We start from the raw sequence: 27,828 nt of genomic DNA on the forward strand, positions 1-27,828 counted from the left end.
GAAAAAAGTTCAATGACAAAGTTGTAAGTAGTATAAAGATCTACAACTTTCGAATTTATACTTTTTCACATAATCTCAAAATTCATGTGAAAAATTTAAAAAAACCATTTTTTTAATGCAACTTCACACTATAAGACCACGCTCATGTCAATGGCAATGGCTAAACTAACTAAGTTGTCTATAGAGACTAAGCCAATACAAGTTCCCCACGTAAAAAAAAAGGTTGAGAGTCATGCAGATTAAAGGACAGCGTTAGTTTGCAGATTGATCTGAAAACTTTTATAAGTAGTATGAATCATGTTAAAATTTTCACACTACTACTCTACTCACTTAATACTTTTTAGGCCGTCAGTAACACACCTGGTGGGGGCGCGTCTTCTTAATTAGCCTAGGGCGGTCAGAACTCTTAATCAGTCGCTTCAAAGTACACTAGAAATATTCGTTCAGACAATATTGAATATGAATGTAAGAGTATATTACAGAGCCTGATGGTTTAGTGCACTGTCACGAAAATTACATAGGTAATCTTTAATCTATATTTCTTTATAATACATACTATCCATACATTACATTCTTTCTATTCCACTATGCTTATACAATAGTCTATTATATTAACTATACCGTACATTCGACACCAACAATTTGTACTAAGCTAACTCATAATAAATGTGAACTTTACAATAGAGGGTTATAAACGAGGAAAAACGTAATAGTTTTTATACTAATTAAGAAACTTATTTGAAATTTGGTATCTTTAATAGTTAATTTATTCATAGCAATTTCACATTTTTTTTTATTACATATAAAAAAAAACATTTTATCAAGTTATCGAAAATTCGAGTTAGCGTAGTATCAATTGTCGGTCTACAGATAGCGCCGCATAAGACCGAGGTATTGTAGTTCCACGGTCTGCCCGGAAGCAAAGAAGCTCCAAACTCACACATTCGCGTTGGTAATTCAAGCATCCAGGTGGCCAAGTACATGAAATAGTTGGGCGTAGTCCTGGATGGTCACTGGGGCTTCGAAGAGCACTTCGAGCGCCTAGTTCCCCGGATCGATAAGATAGTGGGTGCTTTGCATAGACTGCTACCTAATCTCGGGGGACCACGAGAGGAGGTTCGCTGTCTAAACGCCGGTGTCGTGCGATCGATGGCCCTCTATCGGGACATCTATTTGGTCTCACTGACTTTCGGGCGTCCGCCGCTGTAGAGCTAAATTACAAAGCTTACAGCGAAGTGGCTATCCGTACAGTCCGAGGATATCGCACGATATCGTTTGAGGCTGCAACCATACTGGCACGCTTTCCGCCGTTGAACATTTTGCCGAAAATGGATAAGAGGGGTCTATAACCGGAGTCTTATCCTCCGACAAAGCGGGGAAAGTCTTAACGGTGCGCTCGAAGCCATTAGACGACGGGAGCATCGAAGATCTCTCGCGTTTGGTACATCCGTTTCCACGAGGAGCGCTATGCGTACAAACGCGTTGTATGAGAAATCCTACCAGCCTTCAAAACCTGGATGAGACGAAAGCATCGAGTCACCTTCTGATTTACACAGGTAATGACCGGTCATGGTTGTTTTCGCGAATACCTGTGTAAGATTGAACGTGAAGCGATGCCAGTTTGCCACCACTGTGACGCGAATCAGGATTCTGAACAGCACACGCTAGAGTTGTGCCCGGCATGGTACCCTGAGCGTCAAATACTGGTAAAAAAAAAATCGTCGTAAAAATTATATTCTTTACATTTGTATGATTTTTTTTTTATGTTACCCACACATTAAGAAATTATAAACATTCGTCAGTCGGAGATGCAGGTTCGATCCCCGCTGGAACGGTCGATTTTTGATATGACATTAAAAAATGTTTAGAATATTCTTTACATTTTATTCATGTATATCGTTACTAGATAATTACTAAATATATTGAATTAATATTACCTATATTGTACGTTTTAATTGATAGTTTCATGTGTAAACTGACTAGTATTACACGGCACTATAAATGCTATAAAACTTATAGCGAACTCAAAAACTCCGTTACGATTAGCTACCAATCCTTTCGTGTTTTATAACGAAAATTGAACGCTGTTTCTACTCTACTCCAATGATGCTCTTTTATAGTCTGTCAATGTCAAAACAACGTGACTTTAAAGACGATCGTTAGGTTCTTATTTCTTAACCACATTTTTCATACGTAAATATATAACTTAACCTAATTTCACAATAAGTACTTGAATTTGTGTTTTAGTGCAATGAAAAATAAAACAATGGTTGCTGTTAAACCTCGTCAAAAGAAGGCCGGTCTTAAAAAAACGGTTGAAACTAAAACAAAAACAAAAACGCTTAAAAAAGTTTTAAAACAAGAATCGTTAATATCGCCAACGAAAAAGTTAGTTTCAGCACCTGAAACAACAGTGGAGAAAAAAATTAAATACGTTATGCCTACTAAAGCAGTCACGGATAAAATTGTGACTGCTTGCTTGAATGCTTTAGAGAAATTAGATTCAAACGATAAAAAGAAAAATGTAATTTTTGGCGATGAAACTCAAATATTTATGGAGATACGGTGTATCAAAGTACTACATTCTAAAGGCAATTTAAAATTGTATGTGTTTTTATATAAAACATCTTTTTGAAAAAAAAAATTGAATAAAACTTTATGTTCTAGAAATAGTAGCTTTATGTTCATACATTGTTTAAGAATCCTGTTTATAATTAATACATTTATTTTACTTCAAGCACACTACCTCATAGCACCGTGGCATCTTCTGGTGAAGTATGTTTAATAACACCTGATATAAAGAAAGGAAAAAAACCAGACCATGAACCTACAATTGATCGCTGGGAAGAAATATTAAGAGAAGCGGGAGTAACATCAGTAAGCATTAACAATACTTTAACTTTTAATATTTTTACTTATTATTATGAAGTCTGCAAATAATTTCAACAAAATGAAGTAATATAGTATACATAGTATATAATATACATTGCTTCATATTAAGAAACCATAATTTGTTTATTTATCATGAGTATGATTGTTACAATGCTACTTACATCAACTGTATACAACTAAAATTTGCACTAACAGCAAAATCAAACTAATCAACCCTATGGTTTCTACTTTGAGTATATACTAATACAAAATACAAATCAAAAAGTATCAATCTAATCTATTAACGTAAACTTTTCTCTTGTGTGTTGGTTTTAGTTGTGTATGGTATTATATATATTGTATATGTATGTATTTGTTTTTGTCTTTTTACTCAATAATTGATATCGTCTTAGGTGACACTATTCGTCCTTTTCGACCTTTGCCATGCCCTATATAAGGTTAAGGTTGTCTGGTTATTATTTTTATTTATTTTTATTCTTTTGTTATTATTATTATTATTATAACACTAATCATATTCTTTGTCTGAAGTATGTTCTTGTCTAGCTAAATGTTTTCATGAAAAATGTTGCTGATATTCTTCTTCAGTAATAACCTACTTTATATGAAAAAAATAGATCACATGCATCTTTTTTCAGTTGAAACAAGGCTATGTTTGAACCTTTCATAACATCACCAAAAAAGTTTTCTGGAAGCCTCTCCGTTTTTTTTTTTTGCCTCTTCAACATAGATACGGTTTAGTTCACTTACGCGGTGTCGATACTTGCCGGCCGAAGATACGCGATATTGTTATTCGGCGATTTCTGGCTTCCTATCGATCGAAATAAACTCACGTCAAAGTGGTGGCAGTCAATCAAGATTTTGCGTGAATTCTAAAAATTAAATTGGCTACATTTGTCAGATATGCGGAATTAATCAATGCTAGTTACGCGGTTTTGCACTATCCCCGACGATATGTAGTATATTCGTATAGAAATAGATGCACTCTTTTAGGCTTTTTTTTCAGTTTCAAATTTTCTGTTTTTCCTCAGGTCAAAACTATACTACCTATGAGACAGCTAAGAGTTGAATATGACCAGTTTGAACTAAAGAGGAGATTATTAACACAACATGACTTTATAATGGTCGACACAAGAGTATTAAATCATGTATCACATGTATTAGGAAAAATGTTCTTTAAAAAACATAACATGTTGGTGCCCGTCAAAATAAATGAGAAAGATATCAAGAAAAATATAGATAAAGGACTGAGAACTGTAATGTTACGTTTGAGTGAGGGACAAACATCTACAATTCTAGTGGGTCACACTGCGATGCCAAAGAATCTTGTAAAGGAAAATATAATGGCATTAGTCAAACAATTCAAAGAAAAGTTTCCTGGAGGAGAAAGAAATATACGATCTCTATCCATAAAATTGCCTCTGTCTTTATCTATACTCATATATCTTACACTAAGTAAGTTTCATGTGATAAATAACGGCATACCATTTAACTTACTTCTTAATAGAATTTGAGATTAGCATGTAAATGCTTCAGCTTCAGAACATTCTATAAATTTCTGTCTATTTTATTATAACTATTACTAAAAGATAACATTACAGGACCTACAAACTCAGTAAAAACAATTAAAAGCAAACAAAAGAAACCTAAGAACTACCAAGATTATGAGGGTGAACTTACAACTCAATTAGGCTGTACTGTGCGAGTAGCACCAGATGGAACTGTGCATGTCAAAAGGAATTTAAATAAAACAGATGGCAGGTAAAACTCATTTTCTATTAAATTAATTATACACATTGACAACAAAGGCAGTTAACTTTTTTTACAGATTAATATTGGTTGGTTATTAATGCTGGTATTACTGAAAATGCTAATTTAACTAAAATGTATTTTCTTTTAGTGATATGGAGCAAGATATTAGTGAAAATGAAGAAGATGACAAAAATAATGAAGAATAATATAATAGATTATAATTTATTATGTATAAGAGGTGTTAACATCTCTCTTGACTTACATTTGAAATGATAAAGTAATAAAACAACTATGGATTTTTAACCACAATTTGTTTTTGTTTTTTTTTATACATTTGTGTGTTAACCAATTTTGCAATCATATTTAAGCTGCTCCAGATCCCATAGTTACTCGCATTTTCACAGGCCACACTTTTTTGAATTTTTTGAAGTTTTTAACTCCATTTTCTGGAGTTTTTACCTGAATAGCTTCCCGCTTAACAATTAAATCATTTCTTACAACAAGACTTGTAGAACCTAAGTCTATGTTACTGAATTTTTCATCTAACTCCAAAGTGTCTTCTTTTTTAATGTGTTTGTAACATGGAGTATTTAAATTGATCTGTATTAATTCTTTTAGTTTTGATCCTCTTAGAGTACTTATGTCAATTTTATCATCAATTGGAATAGCACTTTTAGATGTTATTGTTGAGGAATCATCTAGAGGTTCTGCATTACTACTACAAGGTGTGTCCAAAGTAGGTTTCTTGTTTGGTTTATTTACAAAATTGAATAGATCTTCTTCATCATCAGCACTGTGTTTTCTTTTAATAGGTTTAGTTAAATTCAGTTTCCTGTTAGAGCTACTTCCATTCATATTTTTGTCACTTTTTACAAAGTTAAACACATCACCTTCATCTTTATTATCATCAACAGCAATTTTTTTTGCAGGATTCTCTAAATTACTATATTCATTATCATTCTGTCTTTTGTTAGTGTGATTAGAACTTAACATACTAGTACTACCTGTTGCTGGTTTTTTAAAAAGACTACTTGTATTAGCATTATCAGCATCTTCACTTAATTTTCTTTTAGAAATATTAGAATTATTATCATTGTTTACTGTTAAAGAATGATTATTAGGTGTTAAACTTTCATCAATCAACAAATTCTCCTGTTTGCATAAGTTTTCTGATGTCTCCTGGGACTCTGGAGCTAATATTTTTTTGTTTGTATCCTGACAAGGTACTTGTTTTATGACTTCTGATGAAAAGTTGAATGATGGATTGCAATATTTTCTTAATGAACAATATAATATAGCGAGACCTATTTCAGCATCAGCCACCACCCTCTTTCCTTTGCTCTTCAGATATTCTACAATGTCATTAATTTGATCCCTCTGAGCTTGAGTCTCTTGACTCGAAGCAGACACAATATACTGGATAACAATAACACTGTCATCACATAAAGCAGATTTTGTCATTTTAGATTCACTTAGTAACAAAGCAGTACCACAACTTTTTGAGAGTACCCTTTTATATAAATCCAACTGCCTTCTTGAAAAGAAAATAACTTTCTTGCCAGCAAATAATAAGCTTCTCTCTTTGTTAGCAAGAAAAGAAACATTTTCTTTGTTCAGTGTTGATTCTAATATCTGAGGTATGAAATTATTTGGATTCGGCAATGGTTGATTATTATTTACAGCTTCAATGCATTTATTCCAGTAATCAATGGTTACAATATGTGAATTTTGAACCAATGCTAATACTACTTTTATTGTCAGTGTTATTGCAGGCATTGTTAAATATTCACAAGTGTCGTCCCACTCACTCTTTACAACTCCGCCTAATTTAGCCAGGATATTTTTAAGATTCTGAAGATTTTCTCCTTTAAGTGTGGATGTGCAAGTTGTTAAATTGATTTGCTGAACCTTCCAAATAGAATTCATTTTACCAAACTTGATAATATCATTACAATTTAGTGTTATCATTGTATCATGTTCAACTTTCACGGAATTGTTTACGAAAGTACCATACTTAGACCCCAAGTCTTTTAAAATTAAAACACCATCAGAAATTGATAGGGTTGCATGTTTTCTACTAATTGAAGGATCTTCAGATATAGCAAAATTGCAGTTCTGCCCATCTAGACTTCTACCTAATGTAACACTTTTTCCTGGTAATACAAATACGATTCTTTTATCATTTTCTGAAGTTAAATACCACATCTTAACCAATGTTGTAAAACTTGTGGCGGCAAGCAATTTTCTAATAACAAAAGAAACACAATATACAATTATAATTAACTATTTGATGATGATACACTATTATTATTCAAAAACACGTAAACACTAAAATCAAACTATAATTTGCAATACGAAAAAGATATTTATAATATTATTATTTATACTATTATCCTCAGATATCCAACAGATATCATATTGTGCTTGATCCCAGAGAGTAGAGAGTAGAGACCTAGACATAGATTATACACTTATATACTGGTATAGATACGCCACTCAGAAATTAAAATTGATGTATCGCGACCTCCCCCACCAACAGATGGCGCTGTTTACTTCTTTTTTTTTACCAGAATGATTATTATTCAAATAATATACTGTATGTATTTTTCACTTTTTCCACTTATTTATTAATATAAACAGTTTGTATTAATAAATTGGTGAAAATAGTGTGAAAAGTATTTTATATCTATTTATCATTAATTTTCATCAAAAAGTAACAAGTATGTACATTAAGAATATTTAATATTTTTTTGTGTTACGTATTAAAATTTTGATTTCAAATTAATTCTATAATAACAGAAAATCGAGGGTTTAAAAATAAAACACCAGTACCCCGTAGAATTTATAAAACTGTTGTTTATTTTCTTCTTTTATTATAATAATCGGATGCTTGTTTTTTAACATGGTTATTCCTATCAAAATTTTAAAATTTTCCATTTAATAATCGATTTAATCCCAGGCACCAACTGTATACATTCACCTCAATACAAAGATTGCAAATAAAATCAACCAAATCAACTCTGTGTCTCTCACAAGTTATTGTGCTTACTTAAGTTCAATGTAGGGACAGTATTCCTCGTCAATCATCTGCTTGATGATTTGAAGTACCCCTCGAAATGTTTGTAACATATACGAATGGAATTGTAAATATAATAGCTTCCTTTTTCTTGAATTGTATTGTCAAGTACAGATTTCTATTGGTTAAACTTCTCTGTATGAGGAAATTCCAATTTGGGAAAGCGGATGTAAAGGTCCTGAATTTTTTTAATATTCTTAAAATATTGCTTTATACATAAAAGTGATACTAAATACACATAATAACGAATTCTAAATGCAATGAAAGGAATAAAGAGAGTTAATTATTACGTCTATTTTATTAACCGACTTAAAAAAAGGAGGAGTTTACTCAATTTGACCGTAAACATATATATATATATATATATATATATATATACCGGGTGATTTTGAAAGCGTTTTGGAAACGAAAATTTTGAATTATTTATCAATAACAGAACCTATATATAACGTTAATTTAATAATATATGTATTTTTTTTTTCATCAAAGTCGATATTCATATCGTTTACAGATAAAAAGTGAGAACCAGTAGTAGCGCTACACGGTAGGTACATTCTAAAAATAGAAATACTATACGTTTTAATAGCGAGTCACAAAATCGTATTAACCAATAAAAACAAAGCTACCGAGTTGCGCCGGAGTCGACCAATGACGGCGTTGCTCACTTGTCCTTGTAATCGTCGGCGTCCCGCGTCCCTGGCTTTCAGTCGGTCAGTAATACCATAGCGGTACATGCGTAAACAAGGTCAAGGACGTTTAAATTATTATTCGCCGGAGTTTGAAGATGTTCTTGAGTACTTCGAGCGCGATCCCTGGCGGAGGACAAGGATGGCAGCAAGAGAATTCGATGTTAGCCAAAACTTCGTATGGAAGATATTACGTACACAAGGATTACACGCGTATCATTTTCGTAAGGCTCACGTAATAAACAACGCACCGGAAAGAATCGCCTTTTGCCAGTGGTTGTTAAATAATACAAACGACAACATACTCTGGACGGACGAGTCACTGTTTACTCGAGTGGGACTATACAATGTGCACAATGAGCATTACTGGGCTCTAATTAACCCCCACTTGATACGAGAAAACCGTCACGTTTGTTTCAGTGTGAACGTGTTGGCCGGTATTATTAACGACCAACTAATAGGGTCTATTTTTATTGAAGGTCATCTAACCGGCAATTCGTACTTAGAGATGTTAAGGAGAGTAATATCTGAGTTAGTAGACGATGTACCTGGACAGTGAGTTTAGTGATAGGTGGATAGGTCGAGGAGGGCCTGTGTCTTGGCCACCTGGAAGTCCTGACTTAACGCCCCTGGATTTTTTCTTGTGATCGGAAATAAAAAATTATACACGTCAGTCAATATGAAAGCTGTGATGATTTACGCATTGCGATAGTGGACGCTTTTGATAAAGTGAAAAGTGATCAAGACACATTAAGAAAATTAAAAGACAATTGTATTAAACGCGTACGTTTGTGTATTGAACGCAGCGGACTCCATTTTGAGCAGTTGCTTCGATGCAGAGAAGTGTAAATAGTGTAAATAAACTGTTAATAGGTATGTAAGTTAATTATTCTGTAGAAAACTCCGATTTTTTAAATACGCCTGAAGTTTATACCTACAGTCCGTTTATAAATTGATTTGTTGTGAAAAGAACAATCGTGGTTAATAATCGAAAAGAAGTTTAAATAAAATAGGTATTTCTGACGGTCCTAAGCCCGTGTAAAGTATGAAGGACAAACGAGTCTATCTACGTAAGTACTCGCTAGCTCGCGCCTATAGGTATACTTTTATCAACCGAAACGCGCACGGACGTGTTTCATTCATATAAAATAATGAATGAATGATCAGTGCCTTACTACTTTCCAAGTCGATCGAATAAAAATGAATATTAAAATTGAAACTTTTTTTTATTCAACATTACAATTGATTTATCCATTTTTATATGTACTATAGATGATTCCAAAGTAAAATATTTCGTTTCCAAAACGGTTATAAAATCACCGTGTATATATATTTTATATATATATATTTTATGTATGTTCGAGGATAACTCCGTTTTTTATGAACCGATTTTGATAATTCTTTTTTTGTTGGAAAGGAGATATCCCTAGTTTGGTACCATGATAAGGAAACTAATTGTGTTTGCTCGCAAACGAAAAAAAACCGACTTCAATTACATCGACGAGTAATACAACGTAGATCAACGAAAAAATAGTCAAGTAACTACGCGTTATCAAAGATTACTCAAAAAGTAGTTATCAGATCTCGATAAAATTTATACGTGACCACATGATAAACATCAGCTTTCGATTAAATTAAAAATTATCAAAATCGGTACACCCAGTAAAAAGTGATTGAGGATTTTCAAGAGTTTCCCTCGATTTCTTTGGGATCCCATCATCAGATCCGGGTTTTCTTATCATGGTACCAAACTAGGTATATCCCCTGTCAAACAAAAAAAGAATTATCAAAATCGGTACACCCAGTAAAAAGTTATTGCGGATTTTCGAGAGTTTCCCTCGATTTCTCTGGGATCCCATCATCAGATCCTGGTTTCCTTATCATGGTACTAAACTAGGGATATCCCCTTTCCAACAAAAAAAGAATTATCAAAATCGGTACATCTAGTAGAAAGTTATGCGGTATAATACAACGTAGGTCGACGAAAAAAGCGTCAAGTAAAAACGCATTATTAGATATAACTCGAAAAGTAGTTGTTAGATCTCAAATAAATTTAAATGGGACCAATTGACACACACCACCTTTCGATTAAAATAAAATTTGTCGAAATCGGTCCACCCGGTCAAAAGTTCGGATGTAACATACATTAAAAAAAAATACAGTCGAATTAAATAATTTGAGGTGAGCAATTTAAAAGGACAGCGAGGTTGAATTGAGCTATTGAAAATCTATCGATTAGTATCTTTTTTATTACGAATATCCGCAATTTTTGGCTTCGCATCATTGTCTATGCGCACGCGCAGCGTACACCTGTCTTATGATATAAACGTTAAATTTGTTCAAATTATTTATATTTATTTAAAAATTAAGGAAAGTGGAGCTGTTCAAATCTGTACTTGAGCAATTATAAATGCAACATGAGCAGTTTTTTAACACTTTGAGCAATTTAAAATATTGTATACATCAAAAGATATAGGAGTTTGAAAATATTTGTTTTTTTTTTTTTTTTTTTTTTTTTTTTAATTTGACTTTAATTATATAATTTGAGGTGAGCAATTTAAAAGGACAACGTAGTTGAATTGAGCTATTCAAAATCTATCAATTAGTATTTTTTTTTTTTACAAATATCATTATTTTGCAGGCTGGGGTGGAGTAGGTGAAAAACGAGGAGTCATTCAAATTCAAATATGGCCGACTAATGAACGATGGGCCTCAATAATATTTCCACGGCGAAAAATATTGGAGTTAAATTAAAATATATTTATATTTTATATCTTTTTATACCTATGAATCACTCACCCTCCTCGTCCAAGAGATGGCGTTAGTTTGTATGACTATTTCTGAATTACGATAATGTAGGCGAGTTCCGCCAACCCGCATTGGAGCAGCGTGGTGGACTATGCTCTGATCCTTCTCCTACATGGGGAAAGAGGCCTATGGCCAGTAGTGGGATATTACAGGCTGAAGCGTAAGCGTAGGCGAGTTTCACACCCCTGGACCTAGATATCGTGTCTAGGGAGTAGGGCCACGAAAAAAGTATCGATAGTTTGTGGTATCGAGTACATTACCATTCGATACCGATACTTTTGTACTCGATACTTTGCATTGTCGAAAGTTTTAAATGAGTACTATTATCGTTTTTGTTTTGTTAACTGAAATTTGTACGATAATTTGAAGCGACTACCTTTTTTTTTGGAAGTCGAAGATCAACAAGTCTAGGTATCGAGTACTTTTGTGTTGTGATACTTTTATGAGTACGATCTCACGATATTTTTTTTTTTCGATACTACTCATAACATCATGAGTATAGAACAAAAGAACATACATAAAATATTACAGATATTAAAAAAAAAATTGTTCATTCACAGTTCAAAAATTAGTGTTCATTTTGCTCGCTAAAATAAATCTCATGGCCATTAAAATCATTTAGTTCAAAAGAATTAAAAAAGAGTAAGGTCTTAATATAATAATATACATATATAAACGCGTCACGTTGTTTGTCCGCAATGGACTCTTGAACTATTTAACCGTTTTTAATCAAATTTGCACACCGTGTACAGTTTGATCCAACTTGAAAGATAGGTTATTTTTTTTTTCGATATATGTAATTATTATAATAAAGAAAACAAAATAAGGCGCGGGTCAGCTAGTTAATGTTTATTCTTCGGCCCGGATTCGAAGACTTTGATCTTTGTAATTTTGTATCCTTCTTACAAAAATTAATATAACATTTAACGCTGCCGTCTTTATTAAAAAAGGCACAACTAACATTTTGTAAATAATGAGAAAAAGGACTTTAAAATATTATTTTGATGAAAAAAATCATCACAAAGCTATGTTTTCCGAAATTGTGCGAATGTAAATACTTGCATTTATATAGTACATATTAGACTATAGCAATATATTTCTTTTATTTTTAATGCATATAATAAATAATTTTATTTTTTTCTTTCAACTTAACATAAAAAATAAGGTAAAAACAGAAATATTACGTTAAAAAGGCACATACAACAAAATGCGCCTTTTTAATGTAAAATATTAAGTAAAAGATTGAAATCATCATCATCATTACAGCCTAAACAGTCCACTGCTGGACATAGGCCTCCACAAGTTGACGCCAAAAATAGCGTGAACTCATGTGTTTTGCCCATAGTCACCACGCTGGGCAGGCGGGTTGGTGACCGCAGTACTGGCTTTGTCGCACCGAAGACGCTGCTGCCCGTCTTCGGCCTGTGTATTTCAAAGCCAGCAGTTGGATGGTTATCCCGCCATCGGTCGGCTTCTTAAGTTCCAAGGTGGTTGTGGAACCTTGTTATCCCTTAGTCGCCTCTTACGACACCCACGGGAAGAGAGGGGGTGGCTAAATTCTTTAGTGCCGTAGCCACACAGCACAAAATTGAAATGTTACCATGAAAAGGCACTTTTATTCAATTGTGCTCTTTTAGTGTAAAATTAGATACATAAAAATATAAAGTAAAATATTAAAACTTTATTACTTTTCTAAAAATAAAACAAGGCAGTTACTAGAAAATCAAACTTTTATTTTAAATTAATTGTATCGATTAAGGAATTTAGTCAAAATTACAAATTATAATTAAATTCGTATAATTTAAAATGGCTTGCAGCACATAATTTGTCTGAAATGAAAAAAATTAACACAACCAGTAACAAACGTAAACAATATTCATCAAAATTGAGCACTTTTTTTGCAGATGTTTTCCTGGCAACCTGCCTTTACAAAATATTTAGTTAATATTTTTTCTTCATTCTTTAGTCTCTTTCGATCTTTTAAGCTAACGTTGTATGTTTTCCGCTTCCTTATACTCCCTTTCTTAGTCAGTTGAACTGTTTCTCCGTCCGATTATTCAGGTGATTCCAAAATTGTTCTGTTTAATTTTCTGTGAACACGGTATAAAGTCGGATTCCGAGTCACTGTTATTGCTACTGATGTTTTGTTGGCATGTTAAAGGTAATTCGTAATATTTGTGTAATAATACGGAACGGAATTTTTAAAGGCACTTGTTGATGCGACAGATATCTGTTCCTTTACAAAATTTTCGTTGCGTAAAGCAGCATTTACTAATTTTGCGCTTCTCGATGACATATTGCTGAAAAAAAATAGTATAATTATTATTGCTGAGCAATTACACTCGCTAAATAAATAAATAAAATAAATATCTTATAACACACACACACGGTCGTCTGTTCCTATGGTAAGAAACTTAATGCTTGTGTTACAGGTAACAGCCGACTGTTATAACTATATATTTTTTTTTATAAATATACATAGAAATAATACATATATAAATACAAATATTACACCTAGACTCAGGCGGGAATCGAACCCGCAACCCACGGCACTGAAAGTAGGGCCACTACAAATTGCGCCAACAGGCTAGTCATCAAAGTCAAAGCAACGGTATCTGTATAAAAAAGGCCAGTAGTTTTTCAACTTCACACTTACAACTGCGACGTTATACCTATATAGCGATGAAAAAGAAAGACAGACAAACAAACAAACAAATACATTTTAACATTTATAACATAATTAGCTAATAAAGTACCTATAGACAATGCACGAAAATGCATCACTATTTATAATTATGCATTATAAATAGTATAAATAGCAAAAGCTTAAAAACACGGCTATAGCGATTTTAACATTTATTCTGTTATACATTTTGATTTTGATTTTCACTATACGAAAATATTTTTACCAGCAACTAACCCTTCTACGATTTTTTAACAACATTAGTTGTAGTCTAGAAGGGTTATTTGTTGTTAAAAATGTTTAGATAAAAATAAATAAAAAGTATTAATAAGCATAGAAATAAGTAATAAAAATAACCTTACCAGAGCGACGCACCAACAAGCGTGGACTCATATCGACATGTTAGGCATAACTGGCGCAATTCCCTGAATACCTCGCCCCACTCACTTTATTTATATTAATTGATATTTAGTAGCAAAGACATAACCACCAGTGTGACTTTTTTAATTGCAATTTTTAAGACGTAGGTTTAATAATAAAGCCATAACTGCCTATTGTGACCTTTCTTTTACATTAATTGTTAATGTGTTGGTATAAAAGATGAGCACAAGTGCCACATAAGCCTTTTTATATTTGACGTACGCCAGTTACGCCTTTTCAATTAAATATACTAAAATTTAAAGGTGGCGTATACGTCATATATCTCAATGCGCCCTTTTCCTGTACTAAAACTTAAATAATAGTGTAGTTGTGTCCTTTAAGCTTATACTATCTCTGTTAATTTTGCTACTAAAAATACACAAAAAATTAGGCAGATAGGCCTCTTTTTTCTGATTTCGAATATATATATAACTTAATTTCGCAAAAAATGTTAGTTGTGCCCTTCTTAATTAAGACGGCAAAACGCGCCTTCCTATCATAGATATAGTAAAAAAAAGTAGATAATGCGCGGCCTTTGTTGTTAGTGAAGCCACAAAACTCGGCTCCTTCAAGTAAATACACGCGCTCACGCACACATATGCATCAAACTACGCTCATTTTCGTTAGTATGTCACGAGGCTTCATACAGTAACTTTGCTTATAAAATGCCGTCTTGTGTGATTAAATGGTGCAAAAACAATACCAAAGTAAACAAAAAATCTGAAGGAATATCGTTTCACACGTAAGTACATATAAAACTTTAAATTTATTGTTATTCCAAAATAATATTGAGGTTATTCGGAACTTATAATTTCAATGTCACGAAATGACGTACCACGGGAGTGTTGCCAGTAGTTCTTTTTTTCAATACCCCAAAATGTGGGTAAGTAAATTGTACGCAATCAGAAAAATAATTAAGTAAAAAGTAGACATAGTTATTGTTTTTTTTCTCGTGTCATTTTATGTTACATAAATTGAAAATAAAAAAATCAAAATATATTTATGAATTATTAACTCGTTTGTTTTATGTTTTAACTTTTTACAATTTTTGAGTAAACTAGGTACCCATATTTTACTATCAAATTTCATGGTTTTAGGTTTCCAACGAATATTTTAATAAGAGGTGAATGGATAGCGGCTGTAAGACTGAGAAAATGACCACGATTATGCTGGCCATGCGCATAAAGTCAATTTAATACGATTAGTGATTGAAAAATATTTGAACATTAGACTACATCATATTAGTAAAATGCAAACAATGACGATGACTCTGAGTTCTAAGCGACAAAAATTTAAAAAACTTATACAACATAAAGGATCCTAGGTTTAAGAAAAATAGTTAAAAAAAAACCGACTACAAAATGAAAAGAGATAAACAGAGGAGATAGGAAGTGTCCATTCATACGATTATCTTACGAATATATTTTTTATTATTCTACCGATTTTTTGTTTTATTTTTAGTAAATTTATTTAAAACTATAAACAGGTTTTTATTTTCACATACCCATTTTACCTATATTAAATTAATTGTTTAATAAAAATTTTAGGGACTTTTTTTAAAAGGTGTCAACACTTCACTCACTCACACATTACAACACTTTAAAAAAGTGGCTTCAGTTTTCTGTTCTAGGTGCGTTATCTAGGTACCTTTTTTTACTTGATCTATGCTTCCTATATAGCTATCATGTTTATGTGTGTAGAAAGCCAAAGAGTATATAAGTAAAGAGGTGTCACTCCATAGACACGGTCGAGCTCCGGGTTCAAGGTTTTGCTATACTTCAAGTACCAACTTTGTGGTTGAGCTCTATTTTTTTCGTTAAATTGGTAATAATGAAGCATAGTGTTGTTTCTGTTATCCTACCGGAAATCGATAATAGTGTGGAAAAAGGTCGATAAATTAGTAGATAAAATTATCGATACTTTTTGAGCACAGGGTTCTTAATTTTATTTAAAATAAAAGGTTTTTTGTATATATATATATAATGTATATTTAAAATTCTTGGTATATACTATACTACACTACTACTAAATTTCTTGGTACTACTACACTTAACCAGCGAAAAAAAATCTACATTTTAAACAAAAATGAAGGTAATTGTTACAATTAAACATTACAAACATAATTATTATTTTGCCCTGATCACTAGTGTCTCGGTAGACATCACCTATCTATTATGTCATCGGCTTTATAAAATAAATATTACAACAAATTATTTAACCTGATGTTCCCCTAGTGTAGGCCGAGAGGAAAAAAAGCTGGACAAAACTCTCGGTAGTCTTTTCAAATTTAAAGTTGTTATACAAAAAAGTTACATTATTGAAGGCATGTCGATCACAACAGCTAACAAACAAATTTTATATTTTCGTAAACATACTGCGATACATCCCACAGCTCTCAGCACATTCTAGGCCTCTTTCTTCAAGTAGGAGAAGGATCGGAGCTTAATCCACCATTACAAAACAAATTAAATAGTAATTATCAAACAATAACAAACACTTTTACAAAACAAATTAAATAATAACAACTATCAATTATCAAACAATAACAAACAAAATGATTTAAAACATAAAAAACATGTTAACAAAACAAATTCTTAATTATTAAGATATTAATTAATATTTAATTATAACATAGATGATTTACAAACATAACATAAACTTCTTTATAAATCAAATTAAAATAAATAAATATAATATCTTATAACATAGATGATTTACAAGCATAACATAAACTTATTTATAAAACAAATTAAAATCAATAAATATGAATAAATATAATATAAATCTTATAACATAGATGATTTACAAACATAACATAAACTTCTTTATAAAACAAATATAAATAAATAAATATAAATAAATAAATATCTTTTTTTTTTCTTTTTCTTTGATATGTATTCTGTTTTTGGTGTAAGGTCACTCGGGGCTATTGTAAGCTAAATTCAGCATTGATTTGCTTTGACGTTAAAAAAAACACGTTGAGGTGTATAATATTAGTTCTTTATGTGTGGGATATTTTGAAACGTTTATTAATCTCATATTTTGTGCAAACACAACTTCAAATAGACTTTTTAATAATAATATATTTGGGAAATACTGGAGGTTGTACGTACTAGTTACAAATACCCCGTTTTTGGGGCTATTGTAGCCATTAATAATTACAGCCAGATTTAATAAGTCTTTGCTTAACCGACACAAAAATGTTGACAAAAATTATAAAAATTAACTAATTTAGTACCTTCAGGCCATATAAATAAGAACCAAAGTCCGAAAATAAAAGTTTTATTCATATTCGGGGCAATTGTAGCTAAACAGGTTAAATTTAGTGATGTGAAAGTGACTATCGACAAGTCAATTTACAGTAACAATTTACCAAATTAATCTTTTCAAAAGTCAAAGCACATCTTTATAAAATACTTAAGCTTGAAATAGAATTAAGTCTTCTTCATCTGGATAAAAAATACTATAATAATATAAATATAAATGTACGACGGTTAAACTCAACCGTTTGTTCCTATTCAATGAGCCTCTGATCGCGACGCGGTACCAGATGATTGCAAAGCACGTCGGCTACGATACGCAAACATGCAATGCATTCATACTTATTTATAATGAATATCACTCATATAAATGCTAAAATAATTATCAAAATATCTATTAAGTATGTATTTCTTAAAAAATCACAAAAATATTAAGCAGCAGTATATTAAGTATTTGAAAATCTAATCAAGTTCAACATTTTCCAACTAACAATCAAAATACACCAAATCATCATCTTCAAAGAAAGCAAAATCTAATTCTTGCTGATTCAAAGCTATTAATTGAACTGGTTTCACAATCATCTCTTCATCTATGGTATCAATATCCATTTTCTTTGGTTTCCTAAATATTGTGCTGTCATTCTTTCCGTGTTGGACATAAAAGGATACTTCATATTTGTTTCCTAGTTTAGAGATTATTTTTCCCACAAAATATTTGACTTTCTTCTTAAATATGTACCTTACTATAATACAGTCATTTATATCATATGAAACACAGGTGTTTTTTTCTGATTCTTTACTACAACCTGCTGCAAAATAATCATCCAAAATAGAGTTTTGTATTTTTTGATTGGGTGTATTAAAATTCTGATCCCTAAGCACTGAATGAGTGTATTTTTCTGTTGATTTAGGGGGATCGTATTTGTTGAAGACCAAAAATGGATGGTTATCTGCTGTGTCTCTTACTTCTGATAACATGGATACCTTAATAGTTCTTGGTTTTTCATTTTTTTTAACCTGTTTGATATCCTTTCTTTCTGCTTTTTTTTCATTCTTTACCTCAATAAAGCAGCTTTCTTTAGTCTCATCTAGATATATACCACCGTCAGCCTCATCATACATATCTTGTATGTCTTGATCTCCTAAAACTTCCTTAGGCTGCATATTTATTAAAATTTCCTCATGGTTTTCTTTCATGCCCTGACCTCTCACATATTGTTCGTCATCAATATTATTAACCATCATTTTCTTATTTTTTTGGCCACCAATCTTTGGGCTACTTTCAAATTTCTCAAGATCTATTTGACCTATCATATTTGTCACTATCTGGCTTCCTTCAAGTTCTCTATTTTCTATACATTCCATTATAATCGCTTCATTTTCAATATCAGATTTCAAATCCAAAAGATCCGAATCGCTGTGCGTACTCATTTCTATATCACTGTTACTTGTTTCAACCTTATCTATTTTCTTTGTCTTTTTCTTGGATTTTTTATTTTCTTTGTTTTTTGTACTCCTTTTTCTTATATTTGTTGTGGCAGTGGTGTTCTTTTTCTTATTCACGGATTTCGCAAGTTTTGTCTCTTTTTCCTTTTTTATTCTAGCAATAGCTTCTTTATGAGTAATTACTTCTGCACCTCTCCCGATTCTTTTCTTTTTTATAGGTGTATTTTGGTCTCCTCGAGAAATAGTCTGCAATACCAGTTCTTCAAAAGTAACAGTAGTATTAATAATATGTTCTTTGGTTTCGTTGGTTTTATAGTGGTTGACCATAGGACGAGTTGGCTCGGCTGTGATTGAATTTTGTGAATTTGGTGTTTTTATTATTTCATCTTTTAAAATTACAATTTTTTCTGTATAGTGGTTTTCGTTTGAAATTTTTTGTGGCAATTGTAATTTAAACATTCCAGGATTCTTTACAATCGTACTATTATTTGCGTTTTTCTCCTCTGTTTCCTTATTATCTGAGTTTTCTTTACTTTCTTCACGTTCGTTTTCCATGATTATATTTTCTTTCTGGTATGTTAAATCTTCTTTTGTTTTTTCTCCTTCATTATTTTCACCTAAGCTTATATGTTCATTAATATTTTCATTGGATTTCTTCTGATTTTCCCATCTTTTCAAAGCTAATTGATCATATTTGTCCTGCGAAACTTGGTGGCGATCAATTGGCCATATTCCTGCTTTGCGAAATCCGTTAATTATAATGTCAGGCTCTAGTTCATTCCACACTTCGGTCATTATACGTGAGAATTCGCTTTTAGGCAGTTTTTTGCCAATATTCTTTCTTTGCCATTGCACCAAATATTTGTCCCATCGGTCTTTCATAGATTTCATCGTACTGATATCAAGTGGTTGTAAAATATGTGACGTATGAGGTGGTAGCTTTATTATCGTTATATTGTTAGCTGCAGCTTTTTCAATAATATTTATGTCCAAGTGTGTTGAGTGTCCATCATAAATTATAAGTAAGGGCTCTTTTTTCGTACATAGTTTCGGGATGATGACGTTATCAAAATAGCTTTCAAAAACAGGTGTTTCCATCCAACCTTTACGCGTGGCTGCATACGTGGTATTATTATCGTTTTCATACAACCAAGTATTCCAGAGATAGGTTCCTTTAAATATAATTAAAGGTGGAATTTTCTCACCACATGCATTAGCTCCTAATAGCACGGTAATATTTTCACGCCCAGGTGTACTTGTTGTTCTTGTGCACGAATACCCCTGAACCCCTACAATTTTACTTTTTGAAGGATCGAGATTGAAACTCGTTTCGTCGAGATTGTATACACGACTTGGTCTTACATCAATTTCAGATATAGTTTTTTCCAACAAATCGTAAAATTCTTGTACGTCATAAGGATTTGCAGCTTTTTTGCGAGCAATTTCGACTGCTCGTGGCTTTTTAAGAGAAAGCTTATTTCTTCTGGTAAACCTAATAAACCAATCGTCTCCAGGTAAACTATTTTTGAAAGTAGTGGTGATGTTGTTCCGAGTCACATATTGGCCTACTAGTCCAATAACTTCTCTTTTAGTCAAACCAAATCCACACTGCTCCATAGTATGTAGAACTCCGGCTATATTTTTTTCAATAGACGCCGTGAATGTAGTTGGTCTACCACGATGTTCATATTTCGCACCACGTTTTCCCTTTACTCGGGCTAGAATAGTTGATCGAGGCACACCAAATATTGCAGCAGCCTTGTATGTGGTCATTTCTTTTGATTTGACCATTTCAATAGCTTTTTGTAATGACTCTTGAGAATATGAGTCATTAGTTTTTCGCTTGTAGTGACGCACCATCTAAAACAAGCCTTTATTTTAATACTACTTTAACGTAAAATGTATTTTTTATTTATTTATTTATTTATTCTTAATGTACACCGAAATACAGACACATATAAAGAAAGATACAATAGAAGATGTACAAAGGCGATCTTATCGCTAAATAGCGATTTCTTCCAGATAACCTTTGGGTACAGGACACGATACAGTAGCAGTGGTTTAGGTGTGCACAAATTAAGGAGTAAAGATCAATTATAAATAGATAAAAACTAGAATATGATAAACTTACATAATTATTAAAAAGAAAAAAAAACATATAAATAAGTAAATATTTTAGTATATAATGTATGAAACACATATATACACACATAAATACGTACATACATACATACATACATACATATAACATACACATACATAATTACATTGAGGCATACGTACATGTATCTTCATATGTCTTATTTATCGACAAAGTTTATCATCACTAGAGACTCCCAACGTCATAGGCAAAATCAAGGGGTTATTGTGACTATCGATAAAGTTACTTTAACCCCTAGCTACAAAACTACAGGGGCTAATGTAGCTATACTCGTATGTCCATAAACTGTCTATAGAATGATAAAACTATTATGGAATATGAAAAAATAGTTGATTAAGCTTCGACTTACCTTGAAATAAATTTACATCACCCACAATTTTAATTAAAAAAACGAATTTAAAAATTACACGCACAACCGTCAATCTCACCAAATAGCTGACGACTTTGAAAAAATGGCCGTGTCGGTAAAGTAGTGATATTGGAGCTATCGTCATTGCGTGAGTTCGTAACCAAATAGTTTCTCTGCTGTTTAATAGATGGCGTAAATCGTATATATCGAAATAAAGGCCAAAAACATAGACAAGACACCATTGCCCCGTGAACACATTAGCCCCGGTCGTCCTTACAATAAAGTGTATTATTATTATTATTATCTTATAACATACACACAGTCATATATTCCTATGTTAAGCAACTTAATGCTTGTGTTACAGGTAACAACTGACTGTACATTTTTTGAAATAAATAAACAGAAATAATATATATATATATATATAAATATATAAATACACGTAGTACATTCAATCTCAGGCGGGCATCGAACCTGCAACCCGTGGAACAGTAAGTAACAATAACAAAAAAGATGATTTAAAAGCATAACAAACATTTACAAAACAAATTAAATAGTTTCTAATAGTAATTGTCAGCCAATAACAAAAAAGATGATTTTAAAGCATAAAAAAAATATCAACAAAACAACTTAAATAGTAACAAATAGTAATTATCAAAAATTAACAAACAACATGATTTAACACTTAACGTAGCATAGTCACAAAAAAATCAACTCTTAAAAAGTGATACAAATGAAATGATCTCGCAAAACAGTAATTATCAATCAATAACAACCAAGACGATGAATTTGACCCATAACATATTCACAAAAATCTAAAATTTTTAAACGTTACATATGTAACGATCCGACATACAGTAAATAACAAACAAACATAACATATATATACAGATATTATCTAAGTAAAAACAATTCTGAAAAGCGTTATATAATGATCCTAGGTATACAGATAAAAAACATAATGATTTACAAACATAATAAGAATATATTTAGAGTAATCTTCTAAATTCTTATTTTTGTATTATTAAATGTTTGTAGTAGGTAATTCCATAAAGTACTACCGATTTTAAATTTTTTTTCACGGGATGCTACAATTCCATGTACGCCATTTAATGGTATGTGGATAAACGAACAGCGGATTATGGGAGAAAACGAAATAGCGAAAATCGCGTAATCTATGTGGGCGAAGCCACAGCGGAATTTTTTTTTTGTTTCTAAGCTAAAATATACACATTTAAAATCTTGAAAAACAAAAAACATTGCAAAGACATTAGATGTCAAGAAGAACTGCCAATATGTATGTTTTCTACAAACATTGTTTTATAGTACTGACAATATAAATATAAATATTCAACAAGAATCTTAAAAATTGTTATCTAAGCTTTGTCTTGATTACATTATTCTAATTGTATATTTTTGTCTTTACATGATTTTCTAATGAATAATAAACAAAGATTATGAATTAATTGATTTGTTTTTTTCTATAAAATGCTCATTACTTAATTGCAAACTAGTCTACTGCTTTATATTTTTAATTTGTAAGTCCTGAGATATAATAGCTTTGAAATGAATTTGGCTCTTGTTTACAAAATGACATAAAGGTTTAGAAGGAAAGCACAATGAGCTCGAATCTTTCCACCATTCTTTAAAAGTAATATAATTGTTTAAGTCGTCTACTGGTTTATCAACTTTTAACGAATCTTTACATTTCTGACATTTCGTCTAATAATTTTGCAAGTAAATAACCACTAACATATACTACTGACTGCTCCAAAAAGTTACATAAATCATTTTCATATAAAAAGAAATCGATTTCATTGGGCAAAGACAAAACAGGATAAAATATCTCATCAACAACTTGAATGTCATCATTATTATTTCTATTAGGCATGTCAGTGCGGACCCTGCTAATATCGTTATAAGCTACAAATAATTTATTTGTGTCTTCCTCACAGTTCGCATTTCGACTGCCAAACGCTTTAAGCTTAATTTAGTTTGAGTCAAATGACTCAGCAGGATCTTCTCACGTTCAGTTAATGTAGAATCTGAAATTAAAAAAAAATCCTGTTATTATATATACATTTTTTTGTTGAAAGTATACAATATTATGTATAATGTGATCTATTCCTTTAATTTCATAAATTTTTACTTAAATATAATATTATAAAATAATTTATTGCTTTTATTATATTAAGATACATTTATTATTTTTATTTCAATATTAAACAACGCTAATATTGATATATTTTATTAGTGATCGTTACAGTTTAATATGTATTTAATTTTGCTTTAAATAATAACACAAGTATACGACAAAGGAATGCCCATTGCATGGTACAATTGGAATCATTGAATGTAATTATTATTTTTTCCCTTTTTCTTCAATTTACTTGAAATATTATAACAATAAAATATACATATTTGATTACTAAGGAAAGAGCTATATCTAAATAAATTATTTTGTCATTCTATTTTTTAAACTATACTATACTTTAATAGTATAATATCGAAATATATATATATAAATGTATAAAATATAGATAAATGAAACTGTTAAACATTAATGTTAATGCATATTTAACAAAACTAAGCAAACTTTTGATTTATAAAATGTAAATTATTGATGCAGTATAATTAAAAATTGATTTGACTCTCATATGCTTGATATTAGTCAAATGTGTACCGGGCTATTCATAGGTATAATGAAATAAATAATTTTCCCATAGAAAGAGTGTGTGCTTCTATTAATAACTGGCCTCAACTTTTAAGTGTATTGCAGCCAATGCAGACCACTTCGGATTAGCTTTATTTTCATAGAATTATATTAATGTATTAAACTAAAACACTGTAATAGTAATAAATGTTATGTGCAACAGAATAAATGTTTTTTTTTCTTTATAACAATATTCAGGACATATATACATATATATTGGCATTATATATTGGCCTGCAGTGTGTATATATATATATATATATATATATATATATATTATGGATAGATACTAACTACTACTATTTACATAGTCTACCACATAACTACATTAATAACTACCACAACTTAATCCCTTGTAGTTGAAGTTGTAAATTATGATTTGAAAATAATTTCAAGAAAAATAATTTAAAAAGGAGTACGCTACAAAGAACTATATTGAATTACGTTCTTTGCTACATTAAAAGATTGTTGAAAATTATACCTCTATTTCTATTAGGTTTTCCCACAATTCTTTCATAGTTGCGAACAGGAACTTTAACATTTTCTACTGATTCATTCTGGGAAACTGTAATTACATTGATAAAAGTGAACAATAATAAATAAATATCTTTAACACATACACACGGTTGTCTTTTCCTAAGGTAAGCAACTTAACACTTGTTTTATAGACAACAACCAACATGCATATATATATGTATATATATATATAAATTAACATAATTATGTAAGTAAACATAATTATGTATAGTAATACACCCAGACTCAGGCAGGAATCGAACCTACAACCCCCGGAGCAGAAAATAGAACCAGCACAACTGGAATAACAGGCTACTCATCTAAATGTATAAAATTCAATTTTGAGACAAATAAACATTTAAAAAAAAATTAATACATAAAAATGTTTTAGTTGCTTATAATTATCTATGTAGTAACATATACAGTTAGAGAAATATTTTATATAATAAAGTGAACTTGTGTCATAAAATTAAATGCTAGTTAACTATATGCTTATAGTAGACATGTTACTTGTTAATGTTTTATGTAATCAAAAATGTGAAATTTTCATTTGTTATTCTTACCTAGTGTTTTTTCAAAAGTAAGTCCTTGTGGTGGCTGCGAAGTAGAGGGCAAAGGGAGAAAGCTGTATTCAGCATCTGAAAAATAGTAGTACAATATCTAAATATATCTAGTATCTATTACTTGTTATTTTTTTTTTTACATTTTCCATTATTTAATCACTCTTAAATTATCTGAATTTTATTTTCTACTAGCTTCTACCCGCAACTTTGTCCACGTGGAATAGTTACTTTGGGCTAGCTGGGGAAGGTCTCAGAAGGAAAAAATCCGATTTTGAAACATTCTTCATTGGTGGTCCACTCTTATTGGTCTTTGCGAGATAATATATAGCCTATAGCCCTAGCCTTCCTTGATAAATGGGCTATCAAATACTGAAAAAAAAAAATCAAATTGGTCCAGTAAGTCCAGAGATTAGCGCGTTCAAGAAAACAAACTTTTCAGCTTTATACTAATAGTATAGATTTGATATGAACTTATTTTTATTTTAAAATTAAAGTTAATGATTACTTATCTTGTTATATAGAAGATGAAAATGATTATTTTCCAAAGGTGTTATTCATAATCATTTTATAGAAAAATAAAACTAAAAATCTTATACTGCATTGGATCATTTGTATCATATGTTGTGAATTGTTGCATATATGTGTTAAAAGATATTAAAGATTCTCAGAAAGTGTTTTACATATATCTCTCATTTTATCAGCAATATGTATATCAATCAGCCTTAGATATCTGATATCTAAGGGCCAATATTATCTAGGTAAATGTATAAATAATAAATTAAATATATGTCAGATGATTTTTTAGAACATTGACTAACAATAATCTATTATATGATATTTATTACAACTGAGATTGTACTGCCATTATCAGTACAAAATATATTTAAAAATTATCTTTTTCTATACAGTACAATTGTGAACATTTGTATGGCTTTTATATAATCTCATCTTTATTTTTTTTTTAAATTTCCAGTACATACTTAGTAAGACAGAGTTTTTGAAACAACAAGACATTGTTTTTAAGAAAACTTTTTGTCACTTATTAAAAATGTATAAGACTTGCAACAGCAAGTTATTAAAATTATAAGTAAGTTCATTTAATTAACAATAAAAATCTTAATTTTATCCATCATTAAAAATATATTACATAACCAAACATGAACTAACAAGATGCTGTACCTCTTAAAAACACTTGTTACTTCTAACAACATAACATAAATAAATATAATATAATAAAGTAGTTTACTCACTTTTAGATAAAATATTTTCATTGCATTGCACATTCTCTGAATTTGTTATATCTTGAAAACTAGAAAATAAAAAAGAATTTATCATAAACATCAATTAGCATATTATGAACCAGAAATAAGGCTAGACAAATAGCTAAACAAGAACATCGAGAAAAAATAAATATTTTCATAATTATGTTAATCATGTAATTTATAATTATCATAAACATATAAAAAAAATTTGCACCTTTCAAGACTTGAGATTTTTCTTTTTCTTCACCATATAAAGGAAAATCTACCAAAAGACTAGAAGACATCCAATGGTTGTGGCAAATTTAATGTTGGAATAGCATTTTTAATTAATCTATTGCCCTTTGTATTAAAATACTTTTTTTCAAAGTGATATCCACACAAATATTTAATTTCATGCAATTTTTTAACGGGTATGTAAGCAGTCTTCATTCCCAACTGCTTTGACCCAAGAATGACACCTGAGAGTAGAATTTTAATCATCAATTTAAATTAAAAGTTTAAATTTTACATAGTCTACAACTAGTTTTCTAGTATACATATGTATGTATAATACTTTAATGTTACTTTATTACTACAGTTAGCTATTTACTGTTATAAAGATTATAAGTAGAATTTATTTAAATATTGTATTGTTCTATTGTTAACACCACAGAGCATAGTAATATTTACACTAACCGATCTGGATCAAGTGGAAACTTCTTCAAAAATACATTGGCTCCAGTCCAGGGGTCCTCTTTAGACCACAAATAGTACATTTTTGATATCTCACATTACGTTTCACTGTATTTTCTAAAGGAATGAAAACAGAAAAATATAGTATAAGTAATAAAAATATAGGTATAGCTATAAAATACTATTATTTTCTGTTGATATAGATATTAAGAACTTATTTTCAAAAGCAAAATTACTTCGTTCGACCAAAAAGACCAATGATTCAGGTTCAAATACAAACCCATAGTAAATCCCTAGAAGCGACGAATAATATTCTCACAATAAAGTATTAGGGCTCAGAAAACATATATGCAGAAAAAACTAAAAATCCAAAATTCCGGGCGTGGTTACTCGGTGGTTGCAATATAATATGGCGGTTAGGAAATAATTGTTCGAGTCAAAATTTGACAATTACGACGTTTCCGACGTTTAAATTTTTTCATTTTGACGTACAATTTTGCCAATTTATATAAAAATTCAAGTTTGGTATACAAAGTATAGCAAAAAAAGTGTCGCCCTACTGTAGAAAGCTT

The 27,828-nt window shown here is 30.8% G+C and overlaps 3 protein-coding genes and 1 long non-coding RNA gene across 4 annotated transcripts; 1 reads left to right on the plus strand and 3 right to left on the minus strand.

Annotated features, from left to right (window-relative positions):
* Positions 1-2,114: 2,114 nt before the first annotated feature.
* LOC123657034 (ribosomal L1 domain-containing protein CG13096) lies at positions 2,115-4,950 on the plus strand. Its single transcript, XM_045592635.1, has 6 exons — positions 2,115-2,163; positions 2,248-2,604; positions 2,739-2,877; positions 3,921-4,344; positions 4,491-4,650; positions 4,790-4,950. The coding sequence occupies exons 2-6, from the start codon at positions 2,252-2,254 to the stop codon at positions 4,845-4,847; spliced, it is 1,134 nt and encodes a 377-aa protein (XP_045448591.1). The 5' UTR covers positions 2,115-2,163; positions 2,248-2,251; the 3' UTR covers positions 4,848-4,950.
* LOC123657033 (nibrin) lies at positions 4,648-7,085 on the minus strand. Its single transcript, XM_045592634.1, has one exon. The coding sequence runs from the start codon at positions 6,844-6,846 to the stop codon at positions 5,005-5,007; it is 1,842 nt and encodes a 613-aa protein (XP_045448590.1). The 5' UTR covers positions 6,847-7,085; the 3' UTR covers positions 4,648-5,004.
* Positions 7,086-12,991: 5,906 nt separating this feature from the next.
* On the minus strand, positions 12,992-14,308 carry LOC123657136. The gene is made up of 2 exons (XR_006743661.1): positions 14,257-14,308; positions 12,992-13,511 (listed from the first exon to the last, which is right to left on the minus strand). It is a non-coding gene; the product is annotated as an uncharacterized LOC123657136 (long non-coding RNA).
* An 8,501-nt stretch (positions 14,309-22,809) lies between these two features.
* LOC123657135 lies at positions 22,810-27,818 on the minus strand. Its single transcript, XM_045592715.1, has 6 exons — positions 27,537-27,818; positions 27,260-27,373; positions 26,573-26,631; positions 25,323-25,397; positions 24,725-24,808; positions 22,810-23,575 (listed from the first exon to the last, which is right to left on the minus strand). The coding sequence occupies exons 2-6, from the start codon at positions 27,337-27,339 to the stop codon at positions 23,454-23,456; spliced, it is 420 nt and encodes a 139-aa protein (XP_045448671.1). The 5' UTR covers positions 27,340-27,373; positions 27,537-27,818; the 3' UTR covers positions 22,810-23,453.
* Positions 27,819-27,828: the final 10 nt, after the last annotated feature.

Source organism: Melitaea cinxia, chromosome 10 (genome assembly GCF_905220565.1).
Source record: "Melitaea cinxia chromosome 10, ilMelCinx1.1, whole genome shotgun sequence".
Classification (NCBI taxonomy): domain Eukaryota; kingdom Metazoa; phylum Arthropoda; class Insecta; order Lepidoptera; family Nymphalidae; genus Melitaea; species Melitaea cinxia.

Bases quoted from the DNA above. Each gene is read 5' to 3' on its own strand.
- LOC123657135 (XM_045592715.1), bottom strand. From the start codon at position 27,339: ATGTACTATTTGTGGTCTAAAGAGGACCCCTGGACTGGAGCCAATGTA. The intron at 26,632-27,259 runs GTTAGTGTAAAT...TTTATTTTCTAG, and splicing joins TTTCCACTTGATCCAGATCG to TTTTCAAGATATAACAAATT. The intron at 25,398-26,572 runs GTGAGTAAACTA...ACTATTTTTCAG, and splicing joins TGAAAATATTTTATCTAAAA to ATGCTGAATACAGCTTTCTC.
- LOC123657033 (XM_045592634.1), bottom strand. From the start codon at position 6,846: ATGTGGTATTTAACTTCAGAAAATGATAAAAGAATCGTATTTGTATTA.
- LOC123657034 (XM_045592635.1), top strand. From the start codon at position 2,252: ATGAAAAATAAAACAATGGTTGCTGTTAAACCTCGTCAAAAGAAGGCC. The intron at 4,345-4,490 runs GTAAGTTTCATG...ATAACATTACAG, and splicing joins ACTCATATATCTTACACTAA to GACCTACAAACTCAGTAAAA. The intron at 4,651-4,789 runs GTAAAACTCATT...ATTTTCTTTTAG, and splicing joins TTAAATAAAACAGATGGCAG to TGATATGGAGCAAGATATTA.